The sequence below is a fragment of the Zonotrichia leucophrys genome, chromosome 1A (assembly GCF_028769735.1).
Source record: "Zonotrichia leucophrys gambelii isolate GWCS_2022_RI chromosome 1A, RI_Zleu_2.0, whole genome shotgun sequence".
Classification (NCBI taxonomy): Eukaryota; Metazoa; Chordata; class Aves; order Passeriformes; family Passerellidae; genus Zonotrichia; species Zonotrichia leucophrys.
In genome coordinates this window covers 15,494,295-15,517,786 of record NC_088170.1, presented here as the reverse complement: position 1 = coordinate 15,517,786, position 23,492 = coordinate 15,494,295, and the positions used below count along the sequence as shown (strand labels likewise).

Here is a 23,492-nt window from a genome sequence, read left to right as displayed (position 1 = left end):
ACGCAATGTACCCAGGCCTATTCCTCTACCTGAGGACTTCTGCCTGTTTCACAAGACAGTTTGGTGGCTCAGAAATCTCAGACAGACACACTGTCTTGGTTTGAAAAGACAGGTGAATGCTAGGGAAGGCAGGAGGCTCCCCTGGACGGGAAAATGCAAACCCCTCCCTCTGAATTGTTATAAATTTGAAATTAAGGGGGCTCTCAGATAAAGACATGGGAGCAGGGATAACTGTTCTTTATTGGGGAAGAAAATAAAGATAAAATAAATAATGCAGCAATACAAAACAACACTGACAGAGTCAGAATAAAACCTGACACCCTGTTGGTCAGGGTGATTGTAGCAATCTCATTAAATGGTGGCTGCAGTCCTCCTGCAGTGACAGGTGTGGTTCTGTTGGAGCAGGGATCCTGTAGAAGGGTGTTGTTTTCCTCTGAAGATCCAGTGGTGGTGTAGATGGGCCTGATTTTCCTCTGAGAATCCAGTAGGAAAGGCTGTCCTGATGTCCCAAAATCTCAGATTCTATCCGGGTAGGAATGCTTGGCTCTTCTCTTTGGGCAGAGCGTCTCCCAATGGGATGCTGTAATTTTATCAGTCATGCAGTGACACTCAATGGCCCATTAGCAGAAGATATCTCCCTGGAGGGAGGATTGGTTTGTGGAAGAGATAAAGAAAACTGCCCAGTTAACAGAAGATAACTGCCACATCTCTAACAGATTGCAATAGATAACACACATTGCCTTGCACTCTCGGGGACACAAACGCTGCTTTCAGACTGGTACAAGTTTCATATCAAAATGGCTCACCCCTTCAAGAGGAAACTTTTAAACATAAAATGTCCAACTCCACAAAGCTCCAGCGCTCAGACTAGACCATCTTCTATCTTGCATTAGTACCATGGAAGAGCAACCCTGCATCAATAATGAGCCAGGCATGTTTTCTGAAAATGAACTTTCACATCTGTTTATAGTCCTAAATGTATTTTACTTCCAAATGGCCTCTGACTAAAGAGTGATTCACATCTGAAGAGTCATGAAGTGCTGTAATATAGCAAATATCCTTAAGGACCAAGGGAAGAGAGAAAGGCTTAAAATGACCTTTTTTTACATAGAATACAGTGTCCAGTTGGGTTTGGGGTATCCTCGCTGCCTTATTTACCTCCACACACCACAGTGGGTGTAAGTGTGAAGCACAGAGGATTTTGTCTCATGCTGCACCAGATCTGGGAAATGCTGCAGTTGCTTCCCTTCCTTCAGGAAAACTTCACTTTATAGCCCTGAATGGTAACATCAGGCTGACAAGAAACAGATGTTTAGAGTGAATGTAAGCAGAGGGATGGGGGCAGTCAAACGCTGGGTGTTTGTAACTCGATCTCAGCACCGGCATCAGAACCACCTGAGTGATGGGAACTGGCAGCTCTGGCTGAGCACAGTGTTACAGGTCTGCGTTCTTACTAGTAGCTATAAAATTTGTCCATTGCTGTAATTGGTGGAGTTACTTTGGGGTTTTTCCAGTGACTCAGGGCTTTCTGGTATTTCTTTCAAACTGGGGTTCTGGCAGGAAGAAGTGACTTTTAATGAGTACTGAAACTAAAAGGAATTATGGTGAGGTGAATTAAAAATACACAAAAATTTTACAGAATTGACATTTTCTATGCAAACATTTTCCCTCCGACTCAAAAACAAATACTCATTTTGAAATGGCATTTGAATTCTGAATATGGCTAAATCTATTTAAATGTGATAGAAATTAAAATTATTTTGTACAATCAGCATGACACATTACAATATGATCCAACCAATTTGGCAGTGATGATTAATTCAGTACTCTCTAACTTTGGGCTTGGGCCAGGGAAAGCTTTTGCAATCTCAGGTTCCTACAGAAAGGGACAAACAAGTACTTCATTTCCATGTACTCAAATGTTTCCAGGTCTCCCTGCTGCCGGCTGTAGTTACAGGGGAGCTTCCCTTAGGGATTCTTGGAATGGGGAGAAAGCTGAAGCAGAGACCTGCTATGCCATTATTGTGCAGAGCAGGGGGCTGCTGGCCTTTTGTCTGTGGTAGAACACCTCACTTTGGGTTTAAATTATGTAACAGTCATCCTGCCTTCTCTCCAAAGGTTCCATGCCATTCCTATTTCCCTCAGTGCTCCAATGACTCTCGCATCACATCTCCATTATTAATCCACTTGCTGGACAGGATGTTTATTATCATTCTTGACTCAACTGGCAAAATGTATCAGAGTGCATAAACCAGGGTTGGTGCACACTGATCAATAAATATTATAATGTCCTAATGCCTCTAAAAGGATTTCTCTGTTTCTGCCAGCTTCATTAAAAAAAAAAAAAAAAAAAAAGACAAAAATCTCTTATTAGAGGCTCAGGAACTTCATTCCAAGGTGTGAGTGTCTGTGAGCAAAGCCACTCAGTAGTTTTATTCTTCTTTCCTCTCACAGAAACTTGATCAAAAAAACCTGGGAATGGGAACACACTCCAGTGTCAATCCCATTGAGGCTGATTTGGAATACCATGGCACAAAAAATGCAGGTGTTTTAAGGGTCTCAGTCTGCAATCTGGCTCCTGGCCAGACAAGGGCTGCTGGCAGCATCACAAGAGGGTTTGATCTGCTTTTCCAAAGGGAAAATTTCTGTTTGGTTAAAAGCAAAGACCGCAAGACAACAGCTGAGGCTGAAGAGCATGAGGGAGGAGAGGAGGTGTGAGTGTCCTTCAGCCCAGCCACAGTCACCACCTGCAGCACCCCAGGATGAGCCGCTCCCTGACATGACCTGTCAGGAGCTGCTGGATGGAAAGGCAGGAGCAGGGCTGCACCAGACCCGCTGTGCCTGCAGGAGACTGCCCTCAGGCAGGAACAAACAGCCCCAAGGGCAAGATCGTGCCCTTGCTTATCCCCATTTACCGCACTGGCAAATGTGCAGCTCTGTGACCCTCTGGGCTCAACCTGTCCTCCAAGGAAATGGTATGTAAAACATCTGGGAGACTGATCCTGCGAGGGCTGAGCACGGGTAACATCTGGGAGACCCTGCTGGCTGCCTGCCTGCCTTCCATCCCCTGGGCGGTGTGCCGGCAGCCCTGGCATGTCCCCCCTGCCCTGCCTTGCCCTGCCGTGTCCCTCTCTCCCGTGGCAGCATCGCTGGGTGCCAGCCACGCCGCGCCCTTCCCCTTCCCATCTTCCCGAGCCCTCCCTCGTGCCGGCCTGGGGGAGCCGAGCCGCGCCTTCGCTGCTTTCACAGCACTGAATCCTGTGGGAGCTCTTTCCAGCCGCGGGCTCAGCCCTGGCCAGCAGCTCGCTGACTGACTTGAGCAGGGACGAGGTCGAGCCGCCTGTATTGTGACAGCAACCCCTCCGCAGCGGCTGTCCCCTCCCGGGTCACACGGGAGTCGCCTCAGCGGCTGACAGATGACATAGGAACTGCTCATCAAACCAAAACCGGACCAAAAGCTTGGAAACTATTTCATGCCGGCGATTTGCAGCTGTCGAGCTAGCTCAGAGGTGATGATGCTGCTGCTCTGCTTTGGGAGAGTGATTTACACCTTGTTATGCTCTCCACGGGGACTTGGGGTAGATTATTTGCTTCCCACGCCCCGACTTGGTTCCCTGAGACCCCGCATACTCCAGCCCAGACCTGTGAGTGGTGTGGATGGCATCCTTGGAGTACTGCCCTACTTCAAGCTTCAGGAGCTGCTGGTGAAACAGCCCTGAGGCACACGGGTGGTCTGAATTCTGCTGGTTGGGTACATCGCCATGTCCAGAAACTTTTACCATCCCTGCTGTAGTAACCCTAGGGGACACAAATGCTGGCTCTGGAACTCTTATGGAGAGAGATCTAGCCTCCAGACCCTCCTTCCCTCCTTTGTCACCTTCCCACGGGGTGTCTGTGTGTGGCAGTGCTGGCAGATACTGTGCTTGCCCTACGAGCCCCCACGATCCATCTGCCGGCTCCTGAACGCTCCCATGGGCTTCACAAACCCCATCCTGCCTCCCTCTGCATCCGAGGGCTGCTCCCACCCAGGGACCAGGCAAGGAATGCCATCCAAGCAGGACGGTCCAAGGAGGATGAGCACTGACACCTTCAGGAGCAGGAACTCTCTCATAAATTTAAATTCTGCTCAGCCGCACAGACGAAAATATCTTGAAATCTCTTTTAGCTTAAATTTTGATTAAGACCTGTTCTGATAAAAGAAATAACACATTATTGGTGGGGAGATGCAATTTCAGATTACTTGTTTGCGGCGAAAGAGTTTTTGTTTGCAGCAATGTGATTATTTCTGTGGTGGAAAGGTTTGTCACAGGTACAACATTTGTAACACCTTAGTAACACATAAATATCGTGGAAATCAAAACACGGGGCTGGAAGGCATCTTTAAAGAGCTCGTGTTCAGCTCCAGGTAGAATATCTCTGTCTAAACCGTTCTTGATTATGTCGCCTAACCTGCTTCGCAAAATCTCTGGTGACCTTCCAATGCAATTTACTCCACCCTACAGCAGCCTAGCACTCAACAGCACTCTTCTAAATGAAAGCCCAAATTTCCCTTCTTTGTTCATGTTCATTAAGAACTTGTTAAGCAATCATTGCCAGGAATTTAATAGAAAAGTTCCTCCTGCTTGAGGGTACGTTTGAAACTTGCTTAGCAACAGGTCAGCAGCTCAGGTACTGGGCTGCTTGCTTTTTTTTTTTTTTTTTTAACTACAATTTTCAGCTTCCCATTTTTAGTGACTTTGTATAAGATCTCTTTCGGCGTCCACAGGTGTGAGAAGTTTCCGCCTTCCCCTGCTCCTCCTCCAGTCCGTAATTAGCGGCTCCCGATGTCGGGATGTCTCTGGCCAGGGTGGGTCACCCTGCCACGCACCGCTACTCGAGCGAGACAGCGCTGGGACGGCTCGGGTTCCCTGCCTGCGGGGTAGAGCGCAAACTCCTGCAAGTGAGAAAGAGAGAGCCAGGTGGGGGAAAAAGTCCTTAGAACAATTTGAAGTAGTACAGTGGGAATTAAAAGTCCCAGAGCGCCCGGCCGAAAGCGGCAGCGCTGGGGGTGGAGCCCTTCTGCGGGGCGCCGCCGCCGCTCCGGGGCTCGGGGAGGGGACGGGTCCATCCCGAGGGGTCTCCCTGACCCGAGCCGACCCGAGCTGAGCTGAGGGGCGGCCCCGGAGGGACATCTCGGTCCCGTCCGGCGGTGGCGGCGCTGCGGGACGGAGCCGCGCTCTCGGCGAGGTGAGCCCGGGGCTGCGGGGCTGGGCTGGACCGGGCCGGGCGGCTCGGCCCTCGTGTCCCGCTCGGGGAAAGGGGCGGTTTTGCTCGGGGGCGGCCCGGGTCGGAGCGGCAGCGGGACCCGGCAGCGCCGGGCCGGCTCCGTGCGGGGCTCTGGGGCAGCCCCCAGCGCTCCCTGCGGGGCCGGGCGGTGCAGGGCCGGCTCCGTGCGGGGCAGCGCCTCTCGGGCTCCCCGCGCCGCTGTGAGGGGCGTGTGGCCAAGGGGAGGGCGAGGGCGGCAGCTCGCCCGCCGTGCCCGCCCGTGCCGCAGGCTGCGAGGGCTCCATCCCGCCCCAGCAGCGCTGGTGGGACGCTGGAAGGTCTGGGAGGATGAAGAGGAAGGGGTCAGCTGGGAGGAAGAAAAGCGGAGTTCCGCTCTGCCAGCGGTGACTAAGAGGTCGGGCTTGGCTGAGAGGGTGGAAAGACATCAGAACTGGTGAGCGGGGAGGGTGCAGCTGGCTGCCGTGCTCCCGGGCAGACGTGCTCTGGAAAACGTCGGATTCTGGACAGGGGTAAGATCTGAGGGAGAAAGATGGAGATTCTCAATAGCACTGTAGGAGGGGGAGAAGAGAGCACCTCCACTTTTTTGTGCACTAAAGAGCCATTAAAAAAAAAATAGAGAACTTTTGTAACTGTAGTAACCTAAAACTATTAATGCTGCTGAAAGAAGACGAGTTTAGAAGCTTTGGCTAAAAATGAACCATCCTGGTAAAGTGAACATGTTGCCTTCTAGTGCGTGAGAGGTTTCTCAGAATAGACTGGATGTTTCTTAACTCTGAAGAAACTGGTGGTTTTGCACTGTTATCCACGGGGTTTGTTGCAATGGAAACCCGAGAAGGAAATCTCAAGAAACTCAAATACCCCTGTGTCTGGGTTTTGTAGCAATCCCAGCAGCATCTTGAGACAGTGGCTCTGTGGGAAGGAACACTGGCTGGTGAGGCACATGTGAATGCCCTTCTCTTGTTCGTGTGCCCTGTTTGGCAGCACACTGATGGCCATTACTCTTGAGGGCAGGAGTGTGTGGAGTTGAGTGAGAAGCAGTCTGCCTCCAGGTTTAGCTTTGGGTGTGCAGTTCAGGGAGCAGCTCTCCCTGTGCCTCAAGGTTCCTTCCTATGGGATTTCTACTCATTCTCGAGGCATTTGCTCTCTCCATCCAAGCTCTATGGCTCTAATGAAGTTTTTTTTTTTTAATGTGGGTCTAATGAAGTTTTTCCTGTTCAGAGGTATCATTGTGCCAAGTTACCATGCACTGAAATTCAGTGACACCAGAGGGATGCAGCCTCCTGGATGCCTGCCATAAAATCTTTTTGTACCAATATTTGTGTCTGTGCCACAAGGAAGAACATTCAAACCTTCAGCAGAAGCAGCCTTTTGCTGCTTTAGCTTTAGCAAGGCTTGTCACAGCAGATTCAGAGGAGCACCGAGGAAGAGCTTGAGGAGGGAGGGAGTGGGGCCACTTCCTTTAGCAGCAATCAGCCCTCACCTTGGCTTTGTCATCAGCAGATATTTTGGCACAAGGTGCTTACGAGTAATTCTTCAATCTTGCTTTCATTTCATTTGGTCTCTAGTATGAAGAGAAGCCTTTGTGCCAGTCACAGTCCCCACGAGCAGCCACGCAGGCGTGCCTGTTCCCTGGGTAGAGGTGAGACCAGAGGAGCAGGGCACCCATGTGCTGGATGTGCCTTGCTGTCAGGGCCCTGGGGGTTTGGCCCAAGTTACAGTATGTGATGGCAGGAGAGACTGGCTCACCCCTCTTGTCTCCACTGGCAGCCCCCCAGTCAATCACTGTAGCTGTGCTATTATTCAGCTCCCTAAGGGTTGTGCTTCCCAGTTTTGTCAAAAACTTGGACCGTGTCGTCTGGATTGCTGGTTCCTTTCTCTGCTCTCATCAGGGGGATGTGTTTTACTCCTGATCAAATTAACACTAAAACACCTCAAGTTGCTGGGTTGTTCAGGTTCCAGAGCAGATTCACAGATCTTCTTTTGGGTGGTGTCTTCACTGGGAAACAGGTGATATGCTACCAACTCACTTGTAACTCATTTTTTACTGTCTTCACTGACTTTGATAATTAATCTTAAACCGGGGCTGAGAACTCCACCCAACAGTTTAAATGAGTTCTAGTGGAACTTGAGATTATGGCATTGTGAACCAACCACTCCCCTGTCAGCGAAGGATTAAGTCATGTTTATTTAGATTTTTCTCATAGAAAGGACAACATTCACTCTTTTTTGTACAATTGCATAACACCTCCTGTCCATGCAAGGTTAATTGTCTCCCAATATTTAATAAGTTCAACCTTGCAGTTGTGGTGTCACATAAGAAAGTACTTCCTCATACTCATAGGAGGGAAGTTGTGAGACTAAAAAACAACCCCTGAGATCCTTGAAGAAATGTAGACATTTACTTCCATATAATTTCAAATCAGAGGTGGTACTTCCTGCTTCAGTTCTAAGTGACCTGCTCCTTGATCTGTAAGAAACCTGTTCCAGAGCACCAAAATAAACAGAGGTACCTTAAATCCATGTGTAGTCTGCTGTTAGACCATCTTTCCTTGTAGTTAACAGTGATTCTGCGAATTAACAGAATTTTCTCACTTCCTGATCAGGTGGAGTTCTGGCTTCTGTGCTCTTATGGTCTCCTCAGATGTGCCACCAAAGGGCAGCTCCTTTTCCAGCCATGTGCCAGTATTCTCTTGAGCTGTGAGGATTAAGACAGTGTTTAGTCTTAAATTTTGTACCCCAGCGCACAAGAGCCTGCATGACTTCCTACAGAAGCACAGTAACAGGAAACTACTGTTTCAAAGCTGTTGGTGGCATGGAGCTGTATCAGTTTCCCAGCTTGCCTACTGCTTGCATCTGTCCTTTTGTCTCTTTGCCCCTTCCAGCAGCTTTACACAGCCAAATTCTGCCATCCCTTTCGTTTTAAGTATTGATGAGGAGTTTATGTAGCTGCTTTCTGAAAACTAAAAGCTGAGAGGTACAAAGCTGCTCCTTTCAGTTAAAGAAGACCCAAAAAATGGTCTACAAAAAATGGTGTTGGGAAACTTTTCTTGACAGGGTGCTGAGAATTATTGTCCTGTGTTCTTTGGGTGGAAAGCGAAATACCAGAGCTTTCTCTCCTGTTGTGCAATTCCATTATCTGTTCTTGCCTCCCAGCTCGGGGTTTGTGAGTTGGTGGTCACCTCTGATTCCTGAAGCCATCCCATGACAGCTGCTGTTCCCCAGTGTCCTGGGCTGGGCTCAAGGGCTCTGGCAGCGTGGGGAGGAAGGTGTTGAGCAGAACAGCGTTGGGGAACTGTGCAACTGCCATGAGGAAGTGAGGAGGCCACAGCCCATCCTGAAGGGGGTGAATGAAGGTTCAGAAAAAAGAAAATGAGGGGTGGGCTCCAGGTTGCTGCAGTTCTTTTTGAGCTGGGTGGCAGGTTACATCTCCCACATCACTGCCATGCTGTGTTCTGCAGCAGGGAGGCCTGGCTGGCTGTGCAGCACCTGCTGCTGGGGCTTTGCTGCTCTGCTGTTGTGTCTGTCTGGTACAAGTAAATCTTACCTCTCCACTTTTGAAATAGGCACAAGTCTGAGGAAGACATCAAGCCATGGTGTTTTGATTGTGTTTATGAACCCTCACTTAAGAAACAATCAAGATTATATAAAATCCTTGCAAGGACATGCAGAACCTTGCATTTCAATAAGTGGTCTTAAGACTAGCAACAGCATTTTGTAAAGTTAAGAAAATTAATCTTCCTGGGGCTTTTTGGGTAATCCCAAGTATCCCTCATTAGTGAGGAGCAGATGTCACCAGAGGGTCCTGCTGCCCCACACCTTGGTGGCCTGGCCCCAGAGGGAGCAGCTCATACCTGCACAGCTCCCTGGAGGAATTTTGGAAAGCTGCAGGGCAGAAATTACATTTTCCTGCCAGCCCTCTGTTTGAGTAGAATCACAGAATAAGCTGAGTTTAAAGGAACACATAAGGATCACTGAGTCCAACCCCTGGGCCTGGACAAGACACCCCAACAATCCTGCCCTGGGCTGAGAGCATTGTCCAAATGCTCCCTGAACTCTCTCAGGCTTGTGCTGTGACCAGATTCCTGGGCAGACTGTTCAGTGCCCCAGCACTTTCTGGGTGAACATTTTCCCAAAATCCACCCTAACCCTGCTGTGGTACAGCTCCAGCTGTTCCCTCCAGTAGTTTAGCCCTTGGTTCATTTGAGCAGGCAGTCACAATTTCAGTGTTAGAAATCTCTGCTCTTGATCAGCAGGTGAATTCTCTGTGTAAGTGCCACATGGAGCACAAACAGTATGGAATTTTCAAAGGATGCATTCAGGGAGGTCACCAGCGATCTTGATATGCCCTGTTGGAGCTAAGTGCAAATGGGATATTCTTATGGAGTGTGCAGAAGTGAACAGAACCAATTGCATTAGCTCTTGATCTTCCTTATGTATTGGCATCAGGCTATCAATATTGGTATTCCATGTTCCATATGTTTGGGTATTCATCAATGAGCAGGAAACTATAACTTAGGTGCAGGCTGTGTAAAAATCAAGGCATTTGAAATGTGGCAAGGACAGTGCGTGGTGCAGCCTTGGGAAAGGCCTGGTGATTCCCCCTTAGGCTGTGACTGTGGCAGTGGTTTCACACAGGCTGACCTGCAGCCTCTCCCAGGCAGTCTGCAGCACTGGGACAGGAGCAGAGGAGCACAGACCCAAACCTGGGTCCTGAGCCATCTCTCTGCTGCACACTGCCTCATTCCAAGTATTCCTAGAGAGCAGCCTGGGCCACAGCTCTCCACAGCCTGAGGTAGCAATTCAGAGTTAATGCTCGTGGCAAACATGTTGTACTGGAAAGAGCAAAGGGGTAGAAGCAGAAGGTGCAGTGCAGGGCACTTTTGTCTGTGTCCTTTGGAAAGAAAAGAACCCAGAAGCTTTGCTTTGACAATCTGTGCAGTCTTTAGTTCTAGGAGGGTTTTTTTCTAATTTCTTTTCGATTAAAACTTTGCAGTCTTGAATTTTCCATTGTGCTCAAAAGGAAGAAAATGCCGGTCTCTAGCTACTCTGAAACACAGTAACTGGGAGCTGATTTATGTAAACTTTCAGCAGCCTTTTTTTTTTTTTTTAATTTCACTTAAGGGTGCCTTAACACCAAATGTATTTGTTGGGGATTACACCCACTGGTTATTTCTAAATTGCCTTAGCTCTAGATCCAAGATTAGTATGTTTAATTTTGGTGTACCAAATGTTATTTAAAAGTCTGCCTTGACAATTATGCTTTGATTCTAGCTTGAGCTTTTAAGATTTTGTTTATTTTCTTGTGATTTAATGTTTCCATTGGCCTTTAAAGGAAAAGCTTAAGAAAGAAAAATCTTGGCCTTCTGGGAAAAACAAAAGCAAGGGCTAAACCTGTTGGCAGGTAGGAATGGAATAATGGATTTGACCTTCTCCATGAAGCAGCAGCAAAAATACTCTGGATCTTTACTAATGTTAGTCTGGGAAAATATCCTAGACTCAATATCACGGACCGTATTTAACAAAGCATTTAAACCCAGTGTTCCACCTGACCTGTGTGGAAATGCTCTAAACTTGTCTTATATCACCTGGAGTGGGTTGCAGCCCTGTCTGCCCCTGGAAACTCTGGGATGGGTGTTCTGTGCCTTGCTCAGCCAACAGCACATTGCTGCAGCCATGGGTGACCAACCACTGGGGCTGGAGCAGGACGGGGCTCTGGCAGCGTGGGAGCTGTGTTGTGCCTGCTGGGATTGCTGCTGCCATGTGGCATACGCTCCTGCACAGCAACTGCCACACAAAAGGGACTGTGAAAAACCAAACAGGTTTATTCCTTGCTCTGGGTGCCGCAGGAAAAGCACTCAACAGGTCAGTCCCTGGCCCTGTGGGAAGCACAGCCTGGTTTCAGGGAGGGAGGACCTGGCTCTTGTCTCTGGCTGCTGTGATACCTCTTTGTTCCCAAGTCCTCTCTGTGTTGTCCCAGCTAAGTCCTAAAGCGCCTCTTTCTGACAGGACCAGGAGATTTATTAATGTTTGCTTTGCTTTTTAGGCAGTCACAAAGCACCGCTAAGGTAAAAACAGGAGTGAATTTCAGGCAAACACAGCTGCGTGTTTGCATTGGTGTGGCAGTCATTCCTGGGGTTGTGGTCTTTCCTCTTGCTTTATTTTCTCCACTGAAAGTGCTGAAGGGGTGGAACCTCAGGGGTGCATCACCATCAGCTGTTGGGTAGCTTCTGATGAGACTTCATCAGACGTGATGGGAAGAAATGGAGCTTTTCCTCTGGCTTCAGGGCTGTTTGCAGTGCCCCAGAGGACTCTGTGGTTTCCCTGCTGCTTTCCCAGCTGTTGCTGAAACAGCTGTTGGAATCTGCTGCACCTCTTTACTGCCTGAGATACTTCTGTCTTTCTCTCCTGTTAAGCTGTGGAGAGTCTTTAAAAAAAACCAAACCAGATCATTGTTATTTCCTTGCTGTTTGTGAGGGAGAAGTGCTGAAGGAAAGCTAGTGCTCTTCTCCCTCTCACAGCTGTGCTTCAGTCAAGCTGTTCTGTGGAAAGAAATGCTCAGGAAAGCATTCTGTAGGCAAAGTTTTCGGCCTCAGATTACTGAGGTAATCTCCCCTTTGTTGGCAACTTCTCCTTAAGCTGGTTCAGTTGTGACACAAAGCTTTGCTTTCTGGGAAGTCTTCACAGGGGTGTGGCAGTGCTGGGATGTCTCTATCTTCCTGTTTAACTGGTAAAGAACCCTTTGGTACATGCTTAAGAGCTGCTTGGGATAAGCTCTTGATGGGTTTAAGCAAATAATAAAATAGGGAATGGGAAGCTATCAATAAATAAATAGTTGGCAAGTCCTTTGCATTCAAGTTGGTAAATGATGACATGGCACTTGGGATCGTTCATCTTCCTTCTTTAAAGAATTTCTAAAGAACTGGACGGGTAATTTTTGGAAATCGATGTTACCACAAAGGGAAGGGAAATAAATATATGAGTAGTTCAGGAAGTCAGTAACCCTCACCATCTAATTTCTTTTTTAACCAGTTTTGTTTGCACTAGGTAGTGAAGAGCAGCTCACCAGCTGGTAATCCAACATTGAAATCCAAGTTTCATCCTTACAGGAAATAAAAAAAACCCTAGGGACTTTTCTGTATTTGAACACTGCAAAGTACTGTGTATGAGGCAGAACTGGCAGGGGCTGGGGAGCCAGGGCTGCAGGGCTCACCTGTGTGGAACGGAGCCGTGATTCCAGCTGGTTCCAACAAGCTCCAAACTAGACAAACCCAGCCCATTGCACACCAAAACCACAGCTGGTCAGAGCAGCACACTGCCTCTGCTTGAACGTTTTTAAGAAAGGCTGGAAGCTGTTAGGGACAGGATGGTGAGGTCTTGCTGTTTCTTGCAGCTGTATGGACAGAAAATGTGTGTTACCCTTTCAGGGTCCGGAGGAAAGCAGAGGGTCTGGAGGGAAGGGCAGCTGACTGAGAGGTGGCTGCTTCCTGGGCTGCTGGCCAGGTGATGTGTCAGGTACTGTAGAAACATTCCAAAGTGGCCAGTCTGAGAAGCTGAAGGTGTCTTGGGAAATTCATAGAACAATAAGGCTTTTGTTCAATAGAGGAGGAAAGAAAATGAGAGAGAAAAAAATTTCATCAGAGTTTTTGTCTTGTTTTCAGCTGAAGAGCAATTAATCTGAAATGGAAAATTCTGTTATCAAGCTGACCCATAGCTTTCTTTAGGAGGCATAATATAGTTCTCCATTACATTATGCACATTTCTGGTTTGTCTGAGAACTTCTGTTTTTACCGGTGAATTGTATTGATTTTATTTCTTTTAAATTATGGAAACTTCTACCAAAAGACAAACAGGGATTAAAGCAGAGGAGACACTAAAATGTTCTACATCTTTCAGACAACTTTTTTATCTCTTTCTTCAAAGAGTATATTCCTTGTGAAATTTTTCTGAGTTTTTAACTTTATTAAGAGCCAGGCACTTCTGAGAAAAGCATTGCCACACTGATGATGGTGCCCTTCAAAGAAACTGTGTGTTTATACAGCTTAATTCATGCCATGACTGCTGTCCTTGGGCTCGTGGAGGTTAGCTGGGACACAGGTGCTGTACCTCAAGGGGGAAGCCAGGGGTGGGGCTGGCGATGCAGAACTGGCCAGTGCAGCAGAAGAGGAGCATGGAAGGATCAGGAAGGAAATTCTGGATCCAGTTTCCTGGGCAGTGACTGAAGGATGATTATTTTCTCTGCTGCCTGAGAGCTCTCCTGTGCCAGGAGCTCTTGTGTTGGGGGTATCCAGGACACACAGTAAGGAGTAATGCTCTGTAGGGTTCTTTTCCCCCTTTTTATTCTCCTCTTTGTTTTATCTCCTTCCTCCCAAAATGTGCAGTCTTGGAAGGCCATAGTGCAAAGTAGATTCTTGTGAGAAAGTGCCGTTACCTGTCTTAATGTGATACATGCTGGGGACTGAGCTCTGCCTAGGGCTGGCGTGTCCTCAGCAGGAGAGAAGAGGGGAATCAAAGCTCTCCCCATGCTCTGTTTGGTTATGCCACTTATGAACATTCGTTCATAGATACTTCAGGGTTATTTCTCTCAAGTGATTGTAACTATTTCCTTGTTCACTTGGCTCTTGGTCTCTGGTTTTTGCTTTATAACCATTCCTGGAAATCAGATGAACAGGCAGAGTTCAGAAGAGAGAACTGCAGAAAGAAGTCACTCAGCTGCACCCTGCCATTACAGCCTAAGCTGAGATCTTGACATTTAAATTTGTGTATAATGACGAAGCCAAACAGCATCCTGTAATGTGCTGGCAGAGGTACAAGAAGTATAAAGCACTCTTCAAAATGGCACTTATCACCAGAGGGAAAATGAAGTCTGGCAAGTTAAATATGGCAACACCATGAGACTATAGAAAACACTGTTTGAAAACAATTTCCAAAACATAGTAAAGCTACCAATATTATTAATATTTTTTCCAGTTGCAGAAGGAACATGAAACCTGCTAGAGGGGCAGAAGGTTGGTAGGGAAGGAGTTGGAAGGGAGTTCAGAGATCACTTTGAAACAACCCAGAACTAATTTCTGCATCTGGCTACAGATAAGAGGAACTTGGGGTGCTGGGCCCTGCTGTTTGTGAACAGAGAAGGGCTGGTGGGAGATGTGGTGGTTGGAGTCTGTCTTGGGCATAGTGGTCTTGAAATGAGTTTTCAATTGAAGAAGTATGGAATGGAGTCACAAAACTTCTACCTTGGATTTCCAGACTTTGGTCTGCTCAGGGTTGAGGTAGTTCCTTGGGAGGCAGTCCCAAGGGACACTGGACATTCTCCAAGAACAACATCTGAAAGGCACAGGAACAGGCCAGCCCAATGTGCCATAAGACAAGCCAGCAGGGAAGAAAACTGGCCTGGATGAACAGGGAGCTTTTGATTGAACTCAAGGGGAAAAAAATATATTTACCAGCTTAGAAGAAGGAACAAGTGATTCAGGAAGATTACAAGGGTGTCATTAGGTTACGCAGGGAGAAAATCAGAAAGGCCAAAGGCCCAGCTAGAACTTAATTTGGCATACGCCACAAGAGATAGCACTTTTTTTTTCCTCAAATACATTAATAGCAGAGAGCCAAGGAGACTCTCCATCCTTTATTACGTGTGAGGGGATTACATGTGACTCTCCAGCCTTTATTACATTGCCACTAAGGGTGAGAAAAAGGCTGAGGTACTTGATGCTTTCTTTGCTTTAGTCTTTAACTGAAAGACCAGTTATTATCAGGGTGTCAAGCCCCCTGAGCTGGGAGATAGGGACAGGATAACACCTCTGTAATCCAGGAGGAAACAGTGACCTGCTCTTCCACTTAAAATTGCACAATCTGTGGGGCCAGGTGGGATCCACTCAAGGGAACTGAGGGAGCTGGTGGACAAGCTCATGGAGCTGCTCTCCATCATTTACTGGCAGCCTGGTCAACTGGGGAAGTCCCAGAAGACTGAGGGCTAGCCAGTGTGACACTCATCTACAAGAAGGCTGAAAGGAGGATCTTTAGAGCCACAAGCCCATGAGCCTGAGCTTGATGCCAAGGAAGGCTTTGGAACAGATCATACTGAGCGTGACCAGCCAGGGGCCAGGCCCAGCCAGCACACATCCATCAGAGGCAGGTCCTGCTTAACAAACCTGATCCTGCACATTTCTGACTTTCTAAATGTACTGACCATTTGCCTTCAGCTTGGGCTACTGCTTCTTGTATTCAGGGAGGCTGATTGAAATGTGATGATGTTGCCATTTCTGGCTATCTGATTTTCTGTTTGTGGCCTTTGCCTATCAACAGCATCATTGATACTCTCTGTTGCAGATAACAGACCCTGTAGATACTTTTTCTGGACAGCTTCAGTGAGATACCATCATATCTGTGGCTGCTTTGTGTGCAGTGATCTGGGAACCAGCAGCTATCAAAACTGCCATATTATTTCTTCCCACAATCTGGTTGTTTGGGATTTTTTTGGTAGAAAGTTGCTAATCTCATCCTCTGACTCTTTGCTCTGACTTGCTTTTAATGCATCTTATCCCACAGAGTGTCTATCCAGCATTTCATTACAGCTATTCAAGAGGGTGTGTACACTTCTTTCTTTTATTTCAGGAGAAAACATAGTTGTAAACCCACTCTAAGAGAATTGGAGATTGCAGGATTCATTCTGGAAAGGTGAAGTCATGATAAATGCAGAAGATGCAGTTAAGAGACAGATGCCTTAAATATTCTCTGCCTTCAGCTGCAGTATTTTATTGGTCTAATATACTACATTTACAAGACTTGCTCTCCTCTTACCTCAAACATTCACACGTGCTTAGTCTGCCATCCTCTCTGGGTTCAGGAGGACGGACTCTAAAGCTGTTGGTAAAATACTAAAAACTAATTCCCCTAAATACTAGGGGAATTTGCTGGTGGATGCATTCCTGTTGGGCATCACTCTGTGTTTCCATGCCTAGCAGCCTGATTAGTTACCTACTGAATGCTGTTATTGTCCAATCTCACCTCTTCTACCCTCATTAGTAATGTAAATCTGGAGAAAATTGAGATCTTCAGCTGTTTTCTGGTGGGTCCTTGTGATGGATGATATTTTTTGTTCCAGATTCTTAGCAGCTATCTAGGTATGCAAAGGTTTGCTGGGTTTTTTTCCCCTCCTCTCTGTTTTTTCCAAGGCTAACAAAGCTGTGTTGCTCTGTTTGTGCTGGAGGTACACTTAAATACAGCTTTTATAGTTTAATCCCATAACGTAGTTGACAAAAATACACAAGAAGAAGCAGTAATAAAACAAAGAAAGAAGTGAAGCTGTACCACAGTGTACTTTCATTTAGCCCATGAAGATTGGATGTTCATGACAAATTCTGGCTGATCTCTACCAAATCCTCCAGCCAGCCCCAGGCTAGACTCCTCCAGTGCTGGGTCCCTTGCTGCAGGAGCTGCCACTCTCTGCTTTGCTAACCCAGCAGTACTTTCTCAAAGTCCAGAAGGATATTTTTAGTGCCCAGAACTGCAGGAATGACAGTTGACATGGCTACAAGAGGGCCCGGCTATTGCTTGAAAATGTTGGGATCAACAAAAGCATCTTGCACAAGATGCAAAACCATCTCTAACCAGTTTCTCTTCATGTTCTGAGGTACAACAAAGAATTACACTGCAAATCCATTTTAGTTAATAGCATATTATGTAACTATATATATGCATATATTTACTACTAGTTAAATCATCTCTTTACACCCTCTTTCCTGTAATTTTCTGTTTATTTGCAGGCCTATACAGCTTCATAGGCTAAATCTCCTAATTATCTAGGTATAAGCTGTATTAATTAAATCCTAGATGAGAAACAATAGCAAAGTCCTTATTAAAATCCTCCATTTATACTCTGTTCTTGAAACAACACTTGCACTTCTGCAATATGGTCAACTGCAGTTTTCCTGTAATCAGCTGGTCACCTCTGGCTAAAACACTTGGTTTTACTTGGTATAGTGAGATTGAGATTGAGGCCTGGAGGTTTTGAGAACTTCTGCAGAACTCATACTCTGAGAATTACACAGTTCTAATGTAATCATATAAAAACAATCCTAATTGCTTTCAGTGCAAAGTGAAAATGTAACATTTTGTTCTCTGACCTCACAAATGCATGCCCTTAAACAATTTTTACAGGTCATTTCTTTCATTTGTTATGGAAGAATTTGTCTACTTCAACTGTTATATGGATCATATGACGTTTTATAAGACTATCACTCAGTAATGAAATTTTTTTCTTATTAGGAATGATTTGCCAGGTTTCAGGGACTTCTGAATATCTGCTGTTACAATTTTAAAAGTGAAGGATCACAGGAATGCAGGATGCTTTTTTGGCTTCATGTAAGTTGGCTTCATGCACCATGCATGTTGTACCATCAGTCAATCTTTCAATTATCATCTAATTTGGGTTGCTTTCCTTTTTTGCTGTCTGTGATGTTGCTAACAAGGAAATATCTGTGAACCACTGTTAGTCATGTAGGGCAGGAAATCACTCTCCTCAGGGCAGGGTGGACTAAAAGTGGGCATAAGCATGTGCAAATCCATAACCAGCAGACTGGTGGCAGTCTTTGTATGGTAAAGTTACAAAATAATCTGTGGTGGCAGCCCTGTGTCTGTTTCCTTTGTTTTATCCATTTTGTGCTTGGAACAAGGGATCCTTGATGATTTTCTTATATCAGTGTTAACATTGGGCATTGAGATGTCTCTATGCATTTTGCAATTTTTGCATGGACACGTTTTTGTTTGCATATTTCAAAACCTGTATTGATTAACTCGGCTTTTAAATTTAATAAGCAAGGCCATTAAAATTATAGCAGCATTTTGATGGAAAGCACCTGGGCAGAAAAGGGTCTAGTCATCCTCTGGACCACCAAGCTAACCAAGAGACAGGAGATATCCTCACAGCCTGTGGAGCATGGCCTGAAAAGTTATGGGGAGTGATCCTTGCCCACCACTCAGCACTGGTGGGACACACCTGGAGGGCTGGTTCAGGAATCCCAGGATGAGGGAGGCCTGTCCGTACTGGAGCAAATCTGGCAAAGGGCCACCAAGGTGAGAAGGGGCCTGGAGCACACGGCGCATGAGGAGAGGCTGGGAGAGCTCTGCTGACTTGCCCTGCACTAGAGCAGGCTGGGCTGTGTGTTCAGGGTGTGAAACACCTGGCTGAAGGTGAGTGGGTGGGTGGGTGAAGGACACAAGTGAGACTCTCCTCTGTTCAATGCAGAGATGGCAGGAGACACAATGGGCACACCTTGAAGTGTGGGACATTAGAATGAAAGGAGGGGTGGTGAAACACTGGATCAGGTAGCCCAGAGTGGATGTGGAGTCCCTGTGCTGGGACGAGAGTTGTTGTGAGTCCATCCATGGTACTGCCGTGCATGGAGGGATTTGGGGAGAGGAGAGGAGAGAGGTCTGGGATACCACAGAGCAATATTTGCTTCAAGCAGCTGAGGAGGAACTGACACAGACCCTGAATTTAGTGGCTGTACTGATAAAGGAGGGATTTTATGAATGTGCCAGCAAGTCTCATGCAAGGGAAGGTGAGCCTCCCTTGATCACAGGGTCAAGGGGGAGCTGGCACAGAATGAGGGACACCTGCATTTGGCCAAGTCCTTCCCTGACGTCCCTGCCATATGAGAGTGCACTCCCTAATGAACGAGTAAAGGATTTGGTGAAAAGAGTATTTTTGCAAGGGGGCATCCTGTACTTAGGGCTTGGGGTGGGAGCAGGCGGCTCTGTGGAATCACCTCAGTAATTGTGGCAGCCCCAGCAGCAGTGTGAGCGCTGGGAAATTTTAGCAAAAGAGGAGAAAACAAATGAAGCCATTTTCCCAGCAGTCTAAAGCTCAAAGTGTAGCAACTGTGGGTTTTCAATATCCTGCTTTTTCTTTAATTACTTTTTAACTAACTTGTTTGTTCATGGTGCATCTTTTTGACCATTGTATCAGCTACTCATTACGGATTAATGACGTCACATCCTACTCTTTTTTCTACATGTATTCACCATTCATTTTCATAAAAAGCAATTGACTATAGAGTAGTGGTCATCCTTGCAATCTTTAATTTTTTAAACATCCTTTAAGCTGAGCAGGGAATTCTGTGGTATCCTGAAAGCAAGGACAGGTGAGTTTTGTGCCTTCTCTACAGCACCGGCTCTGTCCCACCAAGTCGGTGCCTTTTTGTCTTCAACTGTTCAAAAAAATTATTTACAGGGTTAACCCAGCTGTGGTGTGGAGGGTGGAGAGTGTAAAGAGGTCTGTATAAGGCAGGGTGGGTGGGATTTTGCTTGTAGCACTGGCAGCACATGCTGGCATTTCTGTGCAGGAGGAGAAAACTTTCTGGGGATCCAGAGTTGATCATACGTGTATTGGCTGCCTCTCCTCTGTCCCCCAAGTCCCAGTGCCTTACCTTAGGATACCACCCAGTGCATCAAAGAAGCCATTTTCTGGGCCCATGAGAACTTCCATATGTGATCAAATCCCAGTGATCAAGGGAGATATAACAAACGCAACTCTGTGACCTGAGTTCTCTGTCCTCTTCGCAGCCTGTTTGGTTTCCTCCTCCCAGAATTTTTTGCATATGTGTCTCATGTTCACAATGGCCTGAAATTCTAAACCATGACAGAGGAGTTCTCTAATGGTGTTCCCAGAGTTTGTTGTGCACTGCCATGAAGGTGGGACACACACGCTTGTGAAGGAAGGCTCATACTCTGCTGCCTCATCTGTCAGGTTGTTTTCTTTCCTTCCCTTCAGGCTGCCTCGGGAGAGCAGGCGCTGGCTGGAGAGAGAAAGCTCAGGATGCCCAGCTGCCTCCTAAAGCTGACCAGGGTGGTGCTGAGTCACAAGACCTGTGCCCTGTTTATCCTCATCTTTGTTCTAGTATCCCTTGCCTACCACAAGCTGTACTGGGGCATCGGGGAGGACCCAAAGAGCAGCAGCCCCACCTCCGGCTTGTTTGCTGATAGGAGCTGTGCTCACTATGTGCCTTCTGCCCTCAACATGGCTGGTGGGCCCTCTCCTTCCGCAGGAAATGTGTTTTTTGTGGAGACCTCGGAGCAAACTGCCCCAAGTTACCTGTTCTCGTGCTCCGTGGAGTCAGCAGCCAGGACACACCCTGCATCAAGAGTCGTGGTGCTCATGAAAGGCTTGGCCAAAGGGAACGGCTCCTTGCCCAAGCACTGGGCCTTCTCCTTGCTCAGCTGCTTTCCCAACGTGGAAATCCTGCCCCTGGACTTGACAGAGCTCTTTTCTGGAACACCTCTGGCACAGTGGTTCCTGCAGCCTCAGCGGCAACAGGAGCCTCATTTTTTAGCTGTACTCTCTGATGCCTGCAGAATTGTCCTCATGTGGAAATTTGGTGGCATCTACCTGGATACAGACTTCATCGTGCTTAAGAACTTACAGAACCTCACCAATGCCCTTGGACTTCAGAGCTACGATGAACTTAATCAAGCCTTTCTGTCCTTTGAGGCCAAGCACAAGTTCCTGGAGCTTTGCATGCAGGACTTTGTGCAGAATTACAATGGCTGGGTCTGGGGGCACCAGGGCCCAGAGCTCCTAACTCGTGTCTTCAAGAAGTGGTGCTCCCTTGGGACTATCACGAGCATGAGCTGCAAAGGTGTGAATGCTCTTGCCCAAGAAGTTGTTTATCCTATTCCCTGGCAGGACTGGAAGAAGTTGTTTGAGGCAGTCAGTGCCTTGGAGCTTCAGATACTCCTTAAGAACACCTATGCAGTGCACATATGGAACAAACTGAGCCACGGGACCAAGTTAGAGATCCCCTCCCAGGCTCTGCTGGCTCAGCTCTATTCCCAGTTCTGCCCTGCCACCTACGCAAAGATGAAGCAGGACTCTGAAGAGTTGTCAAGGCCTGCAGTGTGACCTGGGGCCCTTGGCTGCAGGGACATTCCCCAGTCTGGAGGAAACCGAGTGCCTTTGACCTTCCCCAGAGTTGCTTTCTACACCCCAGAGCAGCTGTGCGACTGCTCTGTGCTTCTGTACCTGACATTGCTGATATCTGCCTCTGATCCCCTGTGTTTCAAATTTACAGCAGAACCTGACTGCAGCCTCTCTTGCAGTCCTATACGAGACCTGTTGCTGCAGGGAAGGTTGAACTCCTTCAGCAGCATCTCTCAGCTGGTCCATTCTTGGTGTTGTCCAATGGCTCCTCCTGTGAATCCCAGCCTGAGCAGCCCCTTGTGATTTTTCCACAACTGTAGGGATCATTGGCTTGCTCTCAGTAGCGTTTCTGACTTTGTCCATCACTGCCAGTCAGTGACAGAGGTCACAGATTGTTGGGGCTCAGATCAGAATTCCCTGGTTGGCAAAGATCCTTACCATGTGGGAAAACAGATGAAGTGCCTATGAAATTTGCTTTAAGAAGCAGAAAACTGTTTAGATCTGTGTGTGGCTCACTGTGAAGTTGTTCTAAACTTCTGAAGTGACGGAAGTTCAAATTATGCTTCCTACAGTTTCTTAATCCACAGCAGTGGGATGACATGTCTGGGATGCCTCAGGAAAAGAAATTGGCAAAAGCAGTTCTTTGAGGTGCAGAAATTATGAATATCCTTGGTCTGCTGAAGTAGTTCTTGTGGGTACCAACATCTAAGCAGCCATTGTCACACTCTGAAGGAGCTCAGCATTTCTTGTTTCTGCAGTGCTGTGAGGAGGATTACATCCCTTTCATTGGAATGCTGAGCCCCATGTGGAAGTCCAGAGGATGACATGTCCCCATCAACAGAAGGACCAGGTGAAGTTCTCTGAGCAGCGTCTCCAGGGACAAAAATAAAATCTCTGAAGCACATGAAGGTTGGAAAAGAGCTCCATCATCAGGGAGTCCAACCTTCAATTCACTATCACCATACCCACAAACCTGTACCCCAAAGTGCCATGTCTTCTCATTTTTTGGAGCACTTCCAGGGATGCTGACCCCACCACTTCCCTAGGGACCCATTGGCACACGATGCTAAAGCACTCTGAAATTTTTCCTTGTGGCCAAGCTGAACCTACTGTGGTGCACAGAGTGCTGCAGCCAGCTCTGGGCCCAGCACAGGAAGGACAGGGGGCTGCTGGAGCCAGTGCACAGCAGGGACACCAAGGAGATCAGACGGATCAGAGCAGCTCTGCTGGGAGGAAAGTCTGAGGGAATTGGGAATGTTCAGCCTGGAGCAGAGAAGGCTTTGGGGTGACCTAATCATGGCCCTCCTCTGCCTGAAGGGAGCCTAAAGAAAAGATGCAGACTCTTTGCAAGGGCCTGCAGTGACAGCACAAGGGGGAATGGCTTCACAGTGGCCGAGAGTAGGTTTAGGTTGGATATAAGGGAGAAATTCTTCTCTGTGAGGGTGATGAAACTCAGGCACAGGGTGCCCAGAGAAGCTGGGGCTGCCCCTGTGTCCCTGGAAGTGTCCAAGACCAGGCTGAATGGGGCTCTGAGTAACCTGGGATGGTGGGAAGTGTGCCCTCTCCGTGGCAGGAGGGGTGGAACAGGATGATCTTTAACACTCCTTCCATTCCAGACCATTCTATTCATTTCCCCTCATCCTGTCCTTTGTTCCCTGGGAGCAGAGCCTGGGCCCAGCTGGCTGCACCCTCCTGTCACGGAGGTGTGGAGAGCAATAGAGCTCCCCTGAGCCTCCTTTTCCTCCAGGTTAAACACCCCCAGCTCCCTCAGCCGCTCCTCATCAGACTTGTGCTCCAGCCCCTTGCCCAGCTCCGTTCCCCCCTCTGGACACACTCCGGCCCCTCAGTGTCCATCCTGCAGTGCCAGGCCCAGAACTGGACACAGCCCTTGGGGTGAGGCCTCCCCAGTGCCCACATGTGGCAGGGGCACAGTCACTGCCCTGCTCCTGCTGGCCACACCATTGCTGGCCCAGCCCAGCAGCCATTGGCCTTCTCGCCCACCTGGGCACGCACTGTGGGCCAGCAGGCCCAGGCCCTTTCCTGCTGGGCTCTTCCCCAGCCCGGAGATGCTGGGGGTTGCTGGGACCGAGGGGCAGGACCTGGCACTTCAGATCTTGTTCAGCCTCAAGGATATGGAAGGGGACTGGCTCGGACAGTGGGCCCTGGGGCACAGCACCAGTGACCCACTGCCAGCTGCATTAATTCCACTGCCACCCTCTGGTCCCAGCCACCCAAGCACTTTATTCCCAGCCAACAGGGAACCTGTTAAATCCATGGGCGGAGAGGACAATGCTCTCCAGGAGAGCGC

At 47.8% G+C, this 23,492-nt stretch overlaps 2 protein-coding genes across 4 annotated transcripts; one reads left to right on the top strand and one right to left on the bottom strand.

Annotated features, from left to right (window-relative positions):
* Positions 1 to 4,257: 4,257 nt before the first annotated feature.
* LOC135456719 (lactosylceramide 4-alpha-galactosyltransferase-like) lies at positions 4,258 to 21,961 on the top strand. 3 transcript variants are annotated; one of them, XM_064730798.1, is made up of 3 exons: positions 4,258 to 4,309; positions 4,766 to 4,958; positions 20,039 to 21,961. In XM_064730798.1, the coding sequence occupies exon 3, from the start codon at positions 20,084 to 20,086 to the stop codon at positions 21,164 to 21,166; it is 1,083 nt and encodes a 360-aa protein (XP_064586868.1). In that variant the 5' UTR covers positions 4,258 to 4,309; positions 4,766 to 4,958; positions 20,039 to 20,083; the 3' UTR covers positions 21,167 to 21,961. The 3 variants fall into 3 exon arrangements, with proteins under 3 accessions (XP_064586868.1, XP_064586859.1, XP_064586851.1); XM_064730789.1 differs by lacking the exons at positions 4,258 to 4,309; positions 4,766 to 4,958 and adding an exon at positions 5,108 to 5,226; XM_064730781.1 differs by lacking the exons at positions 4,258 to 4,309; positions 4,766 to 4,958 and adding an exon at positions 17,592 to 17,628.
* LOC135456417 (basic proline-rich protein-like) lies at positions 4,870 to 13,712 on the bottom strand. Its single transcript, XM_064730251.1, has 3 exons — positions 13,694 to 13,712; positions 5,127 to 5,670; positions 4,870 to 4,933 (listed from the first exon to the last, which is right to left on the bottom strand). The coding sequence occupies exons 1-3, from the start codon at positions 13,710 to 13,712 to the stop codon at positions 4,870 to 4,872; spliced, it is 627 nt and encodes a 208-aa protein (XP_064586321.1).
* Positions 21,962 to 23,492: the final 1,531 nt, after the last annotated feature.

Bases quoted from the DNA above. Each gene is read 5' to 3' on its own strand.
- LOC135456417 (XM_064730251.1), bottom strand. The intron at 4,934-5,126 runs GTCAGGGAGACC...TCTCACTTGCAG, and splicing joins CTCAGCTCGGGTCGGCTCGG to GAGTTTGCGCTCTACCCCGC.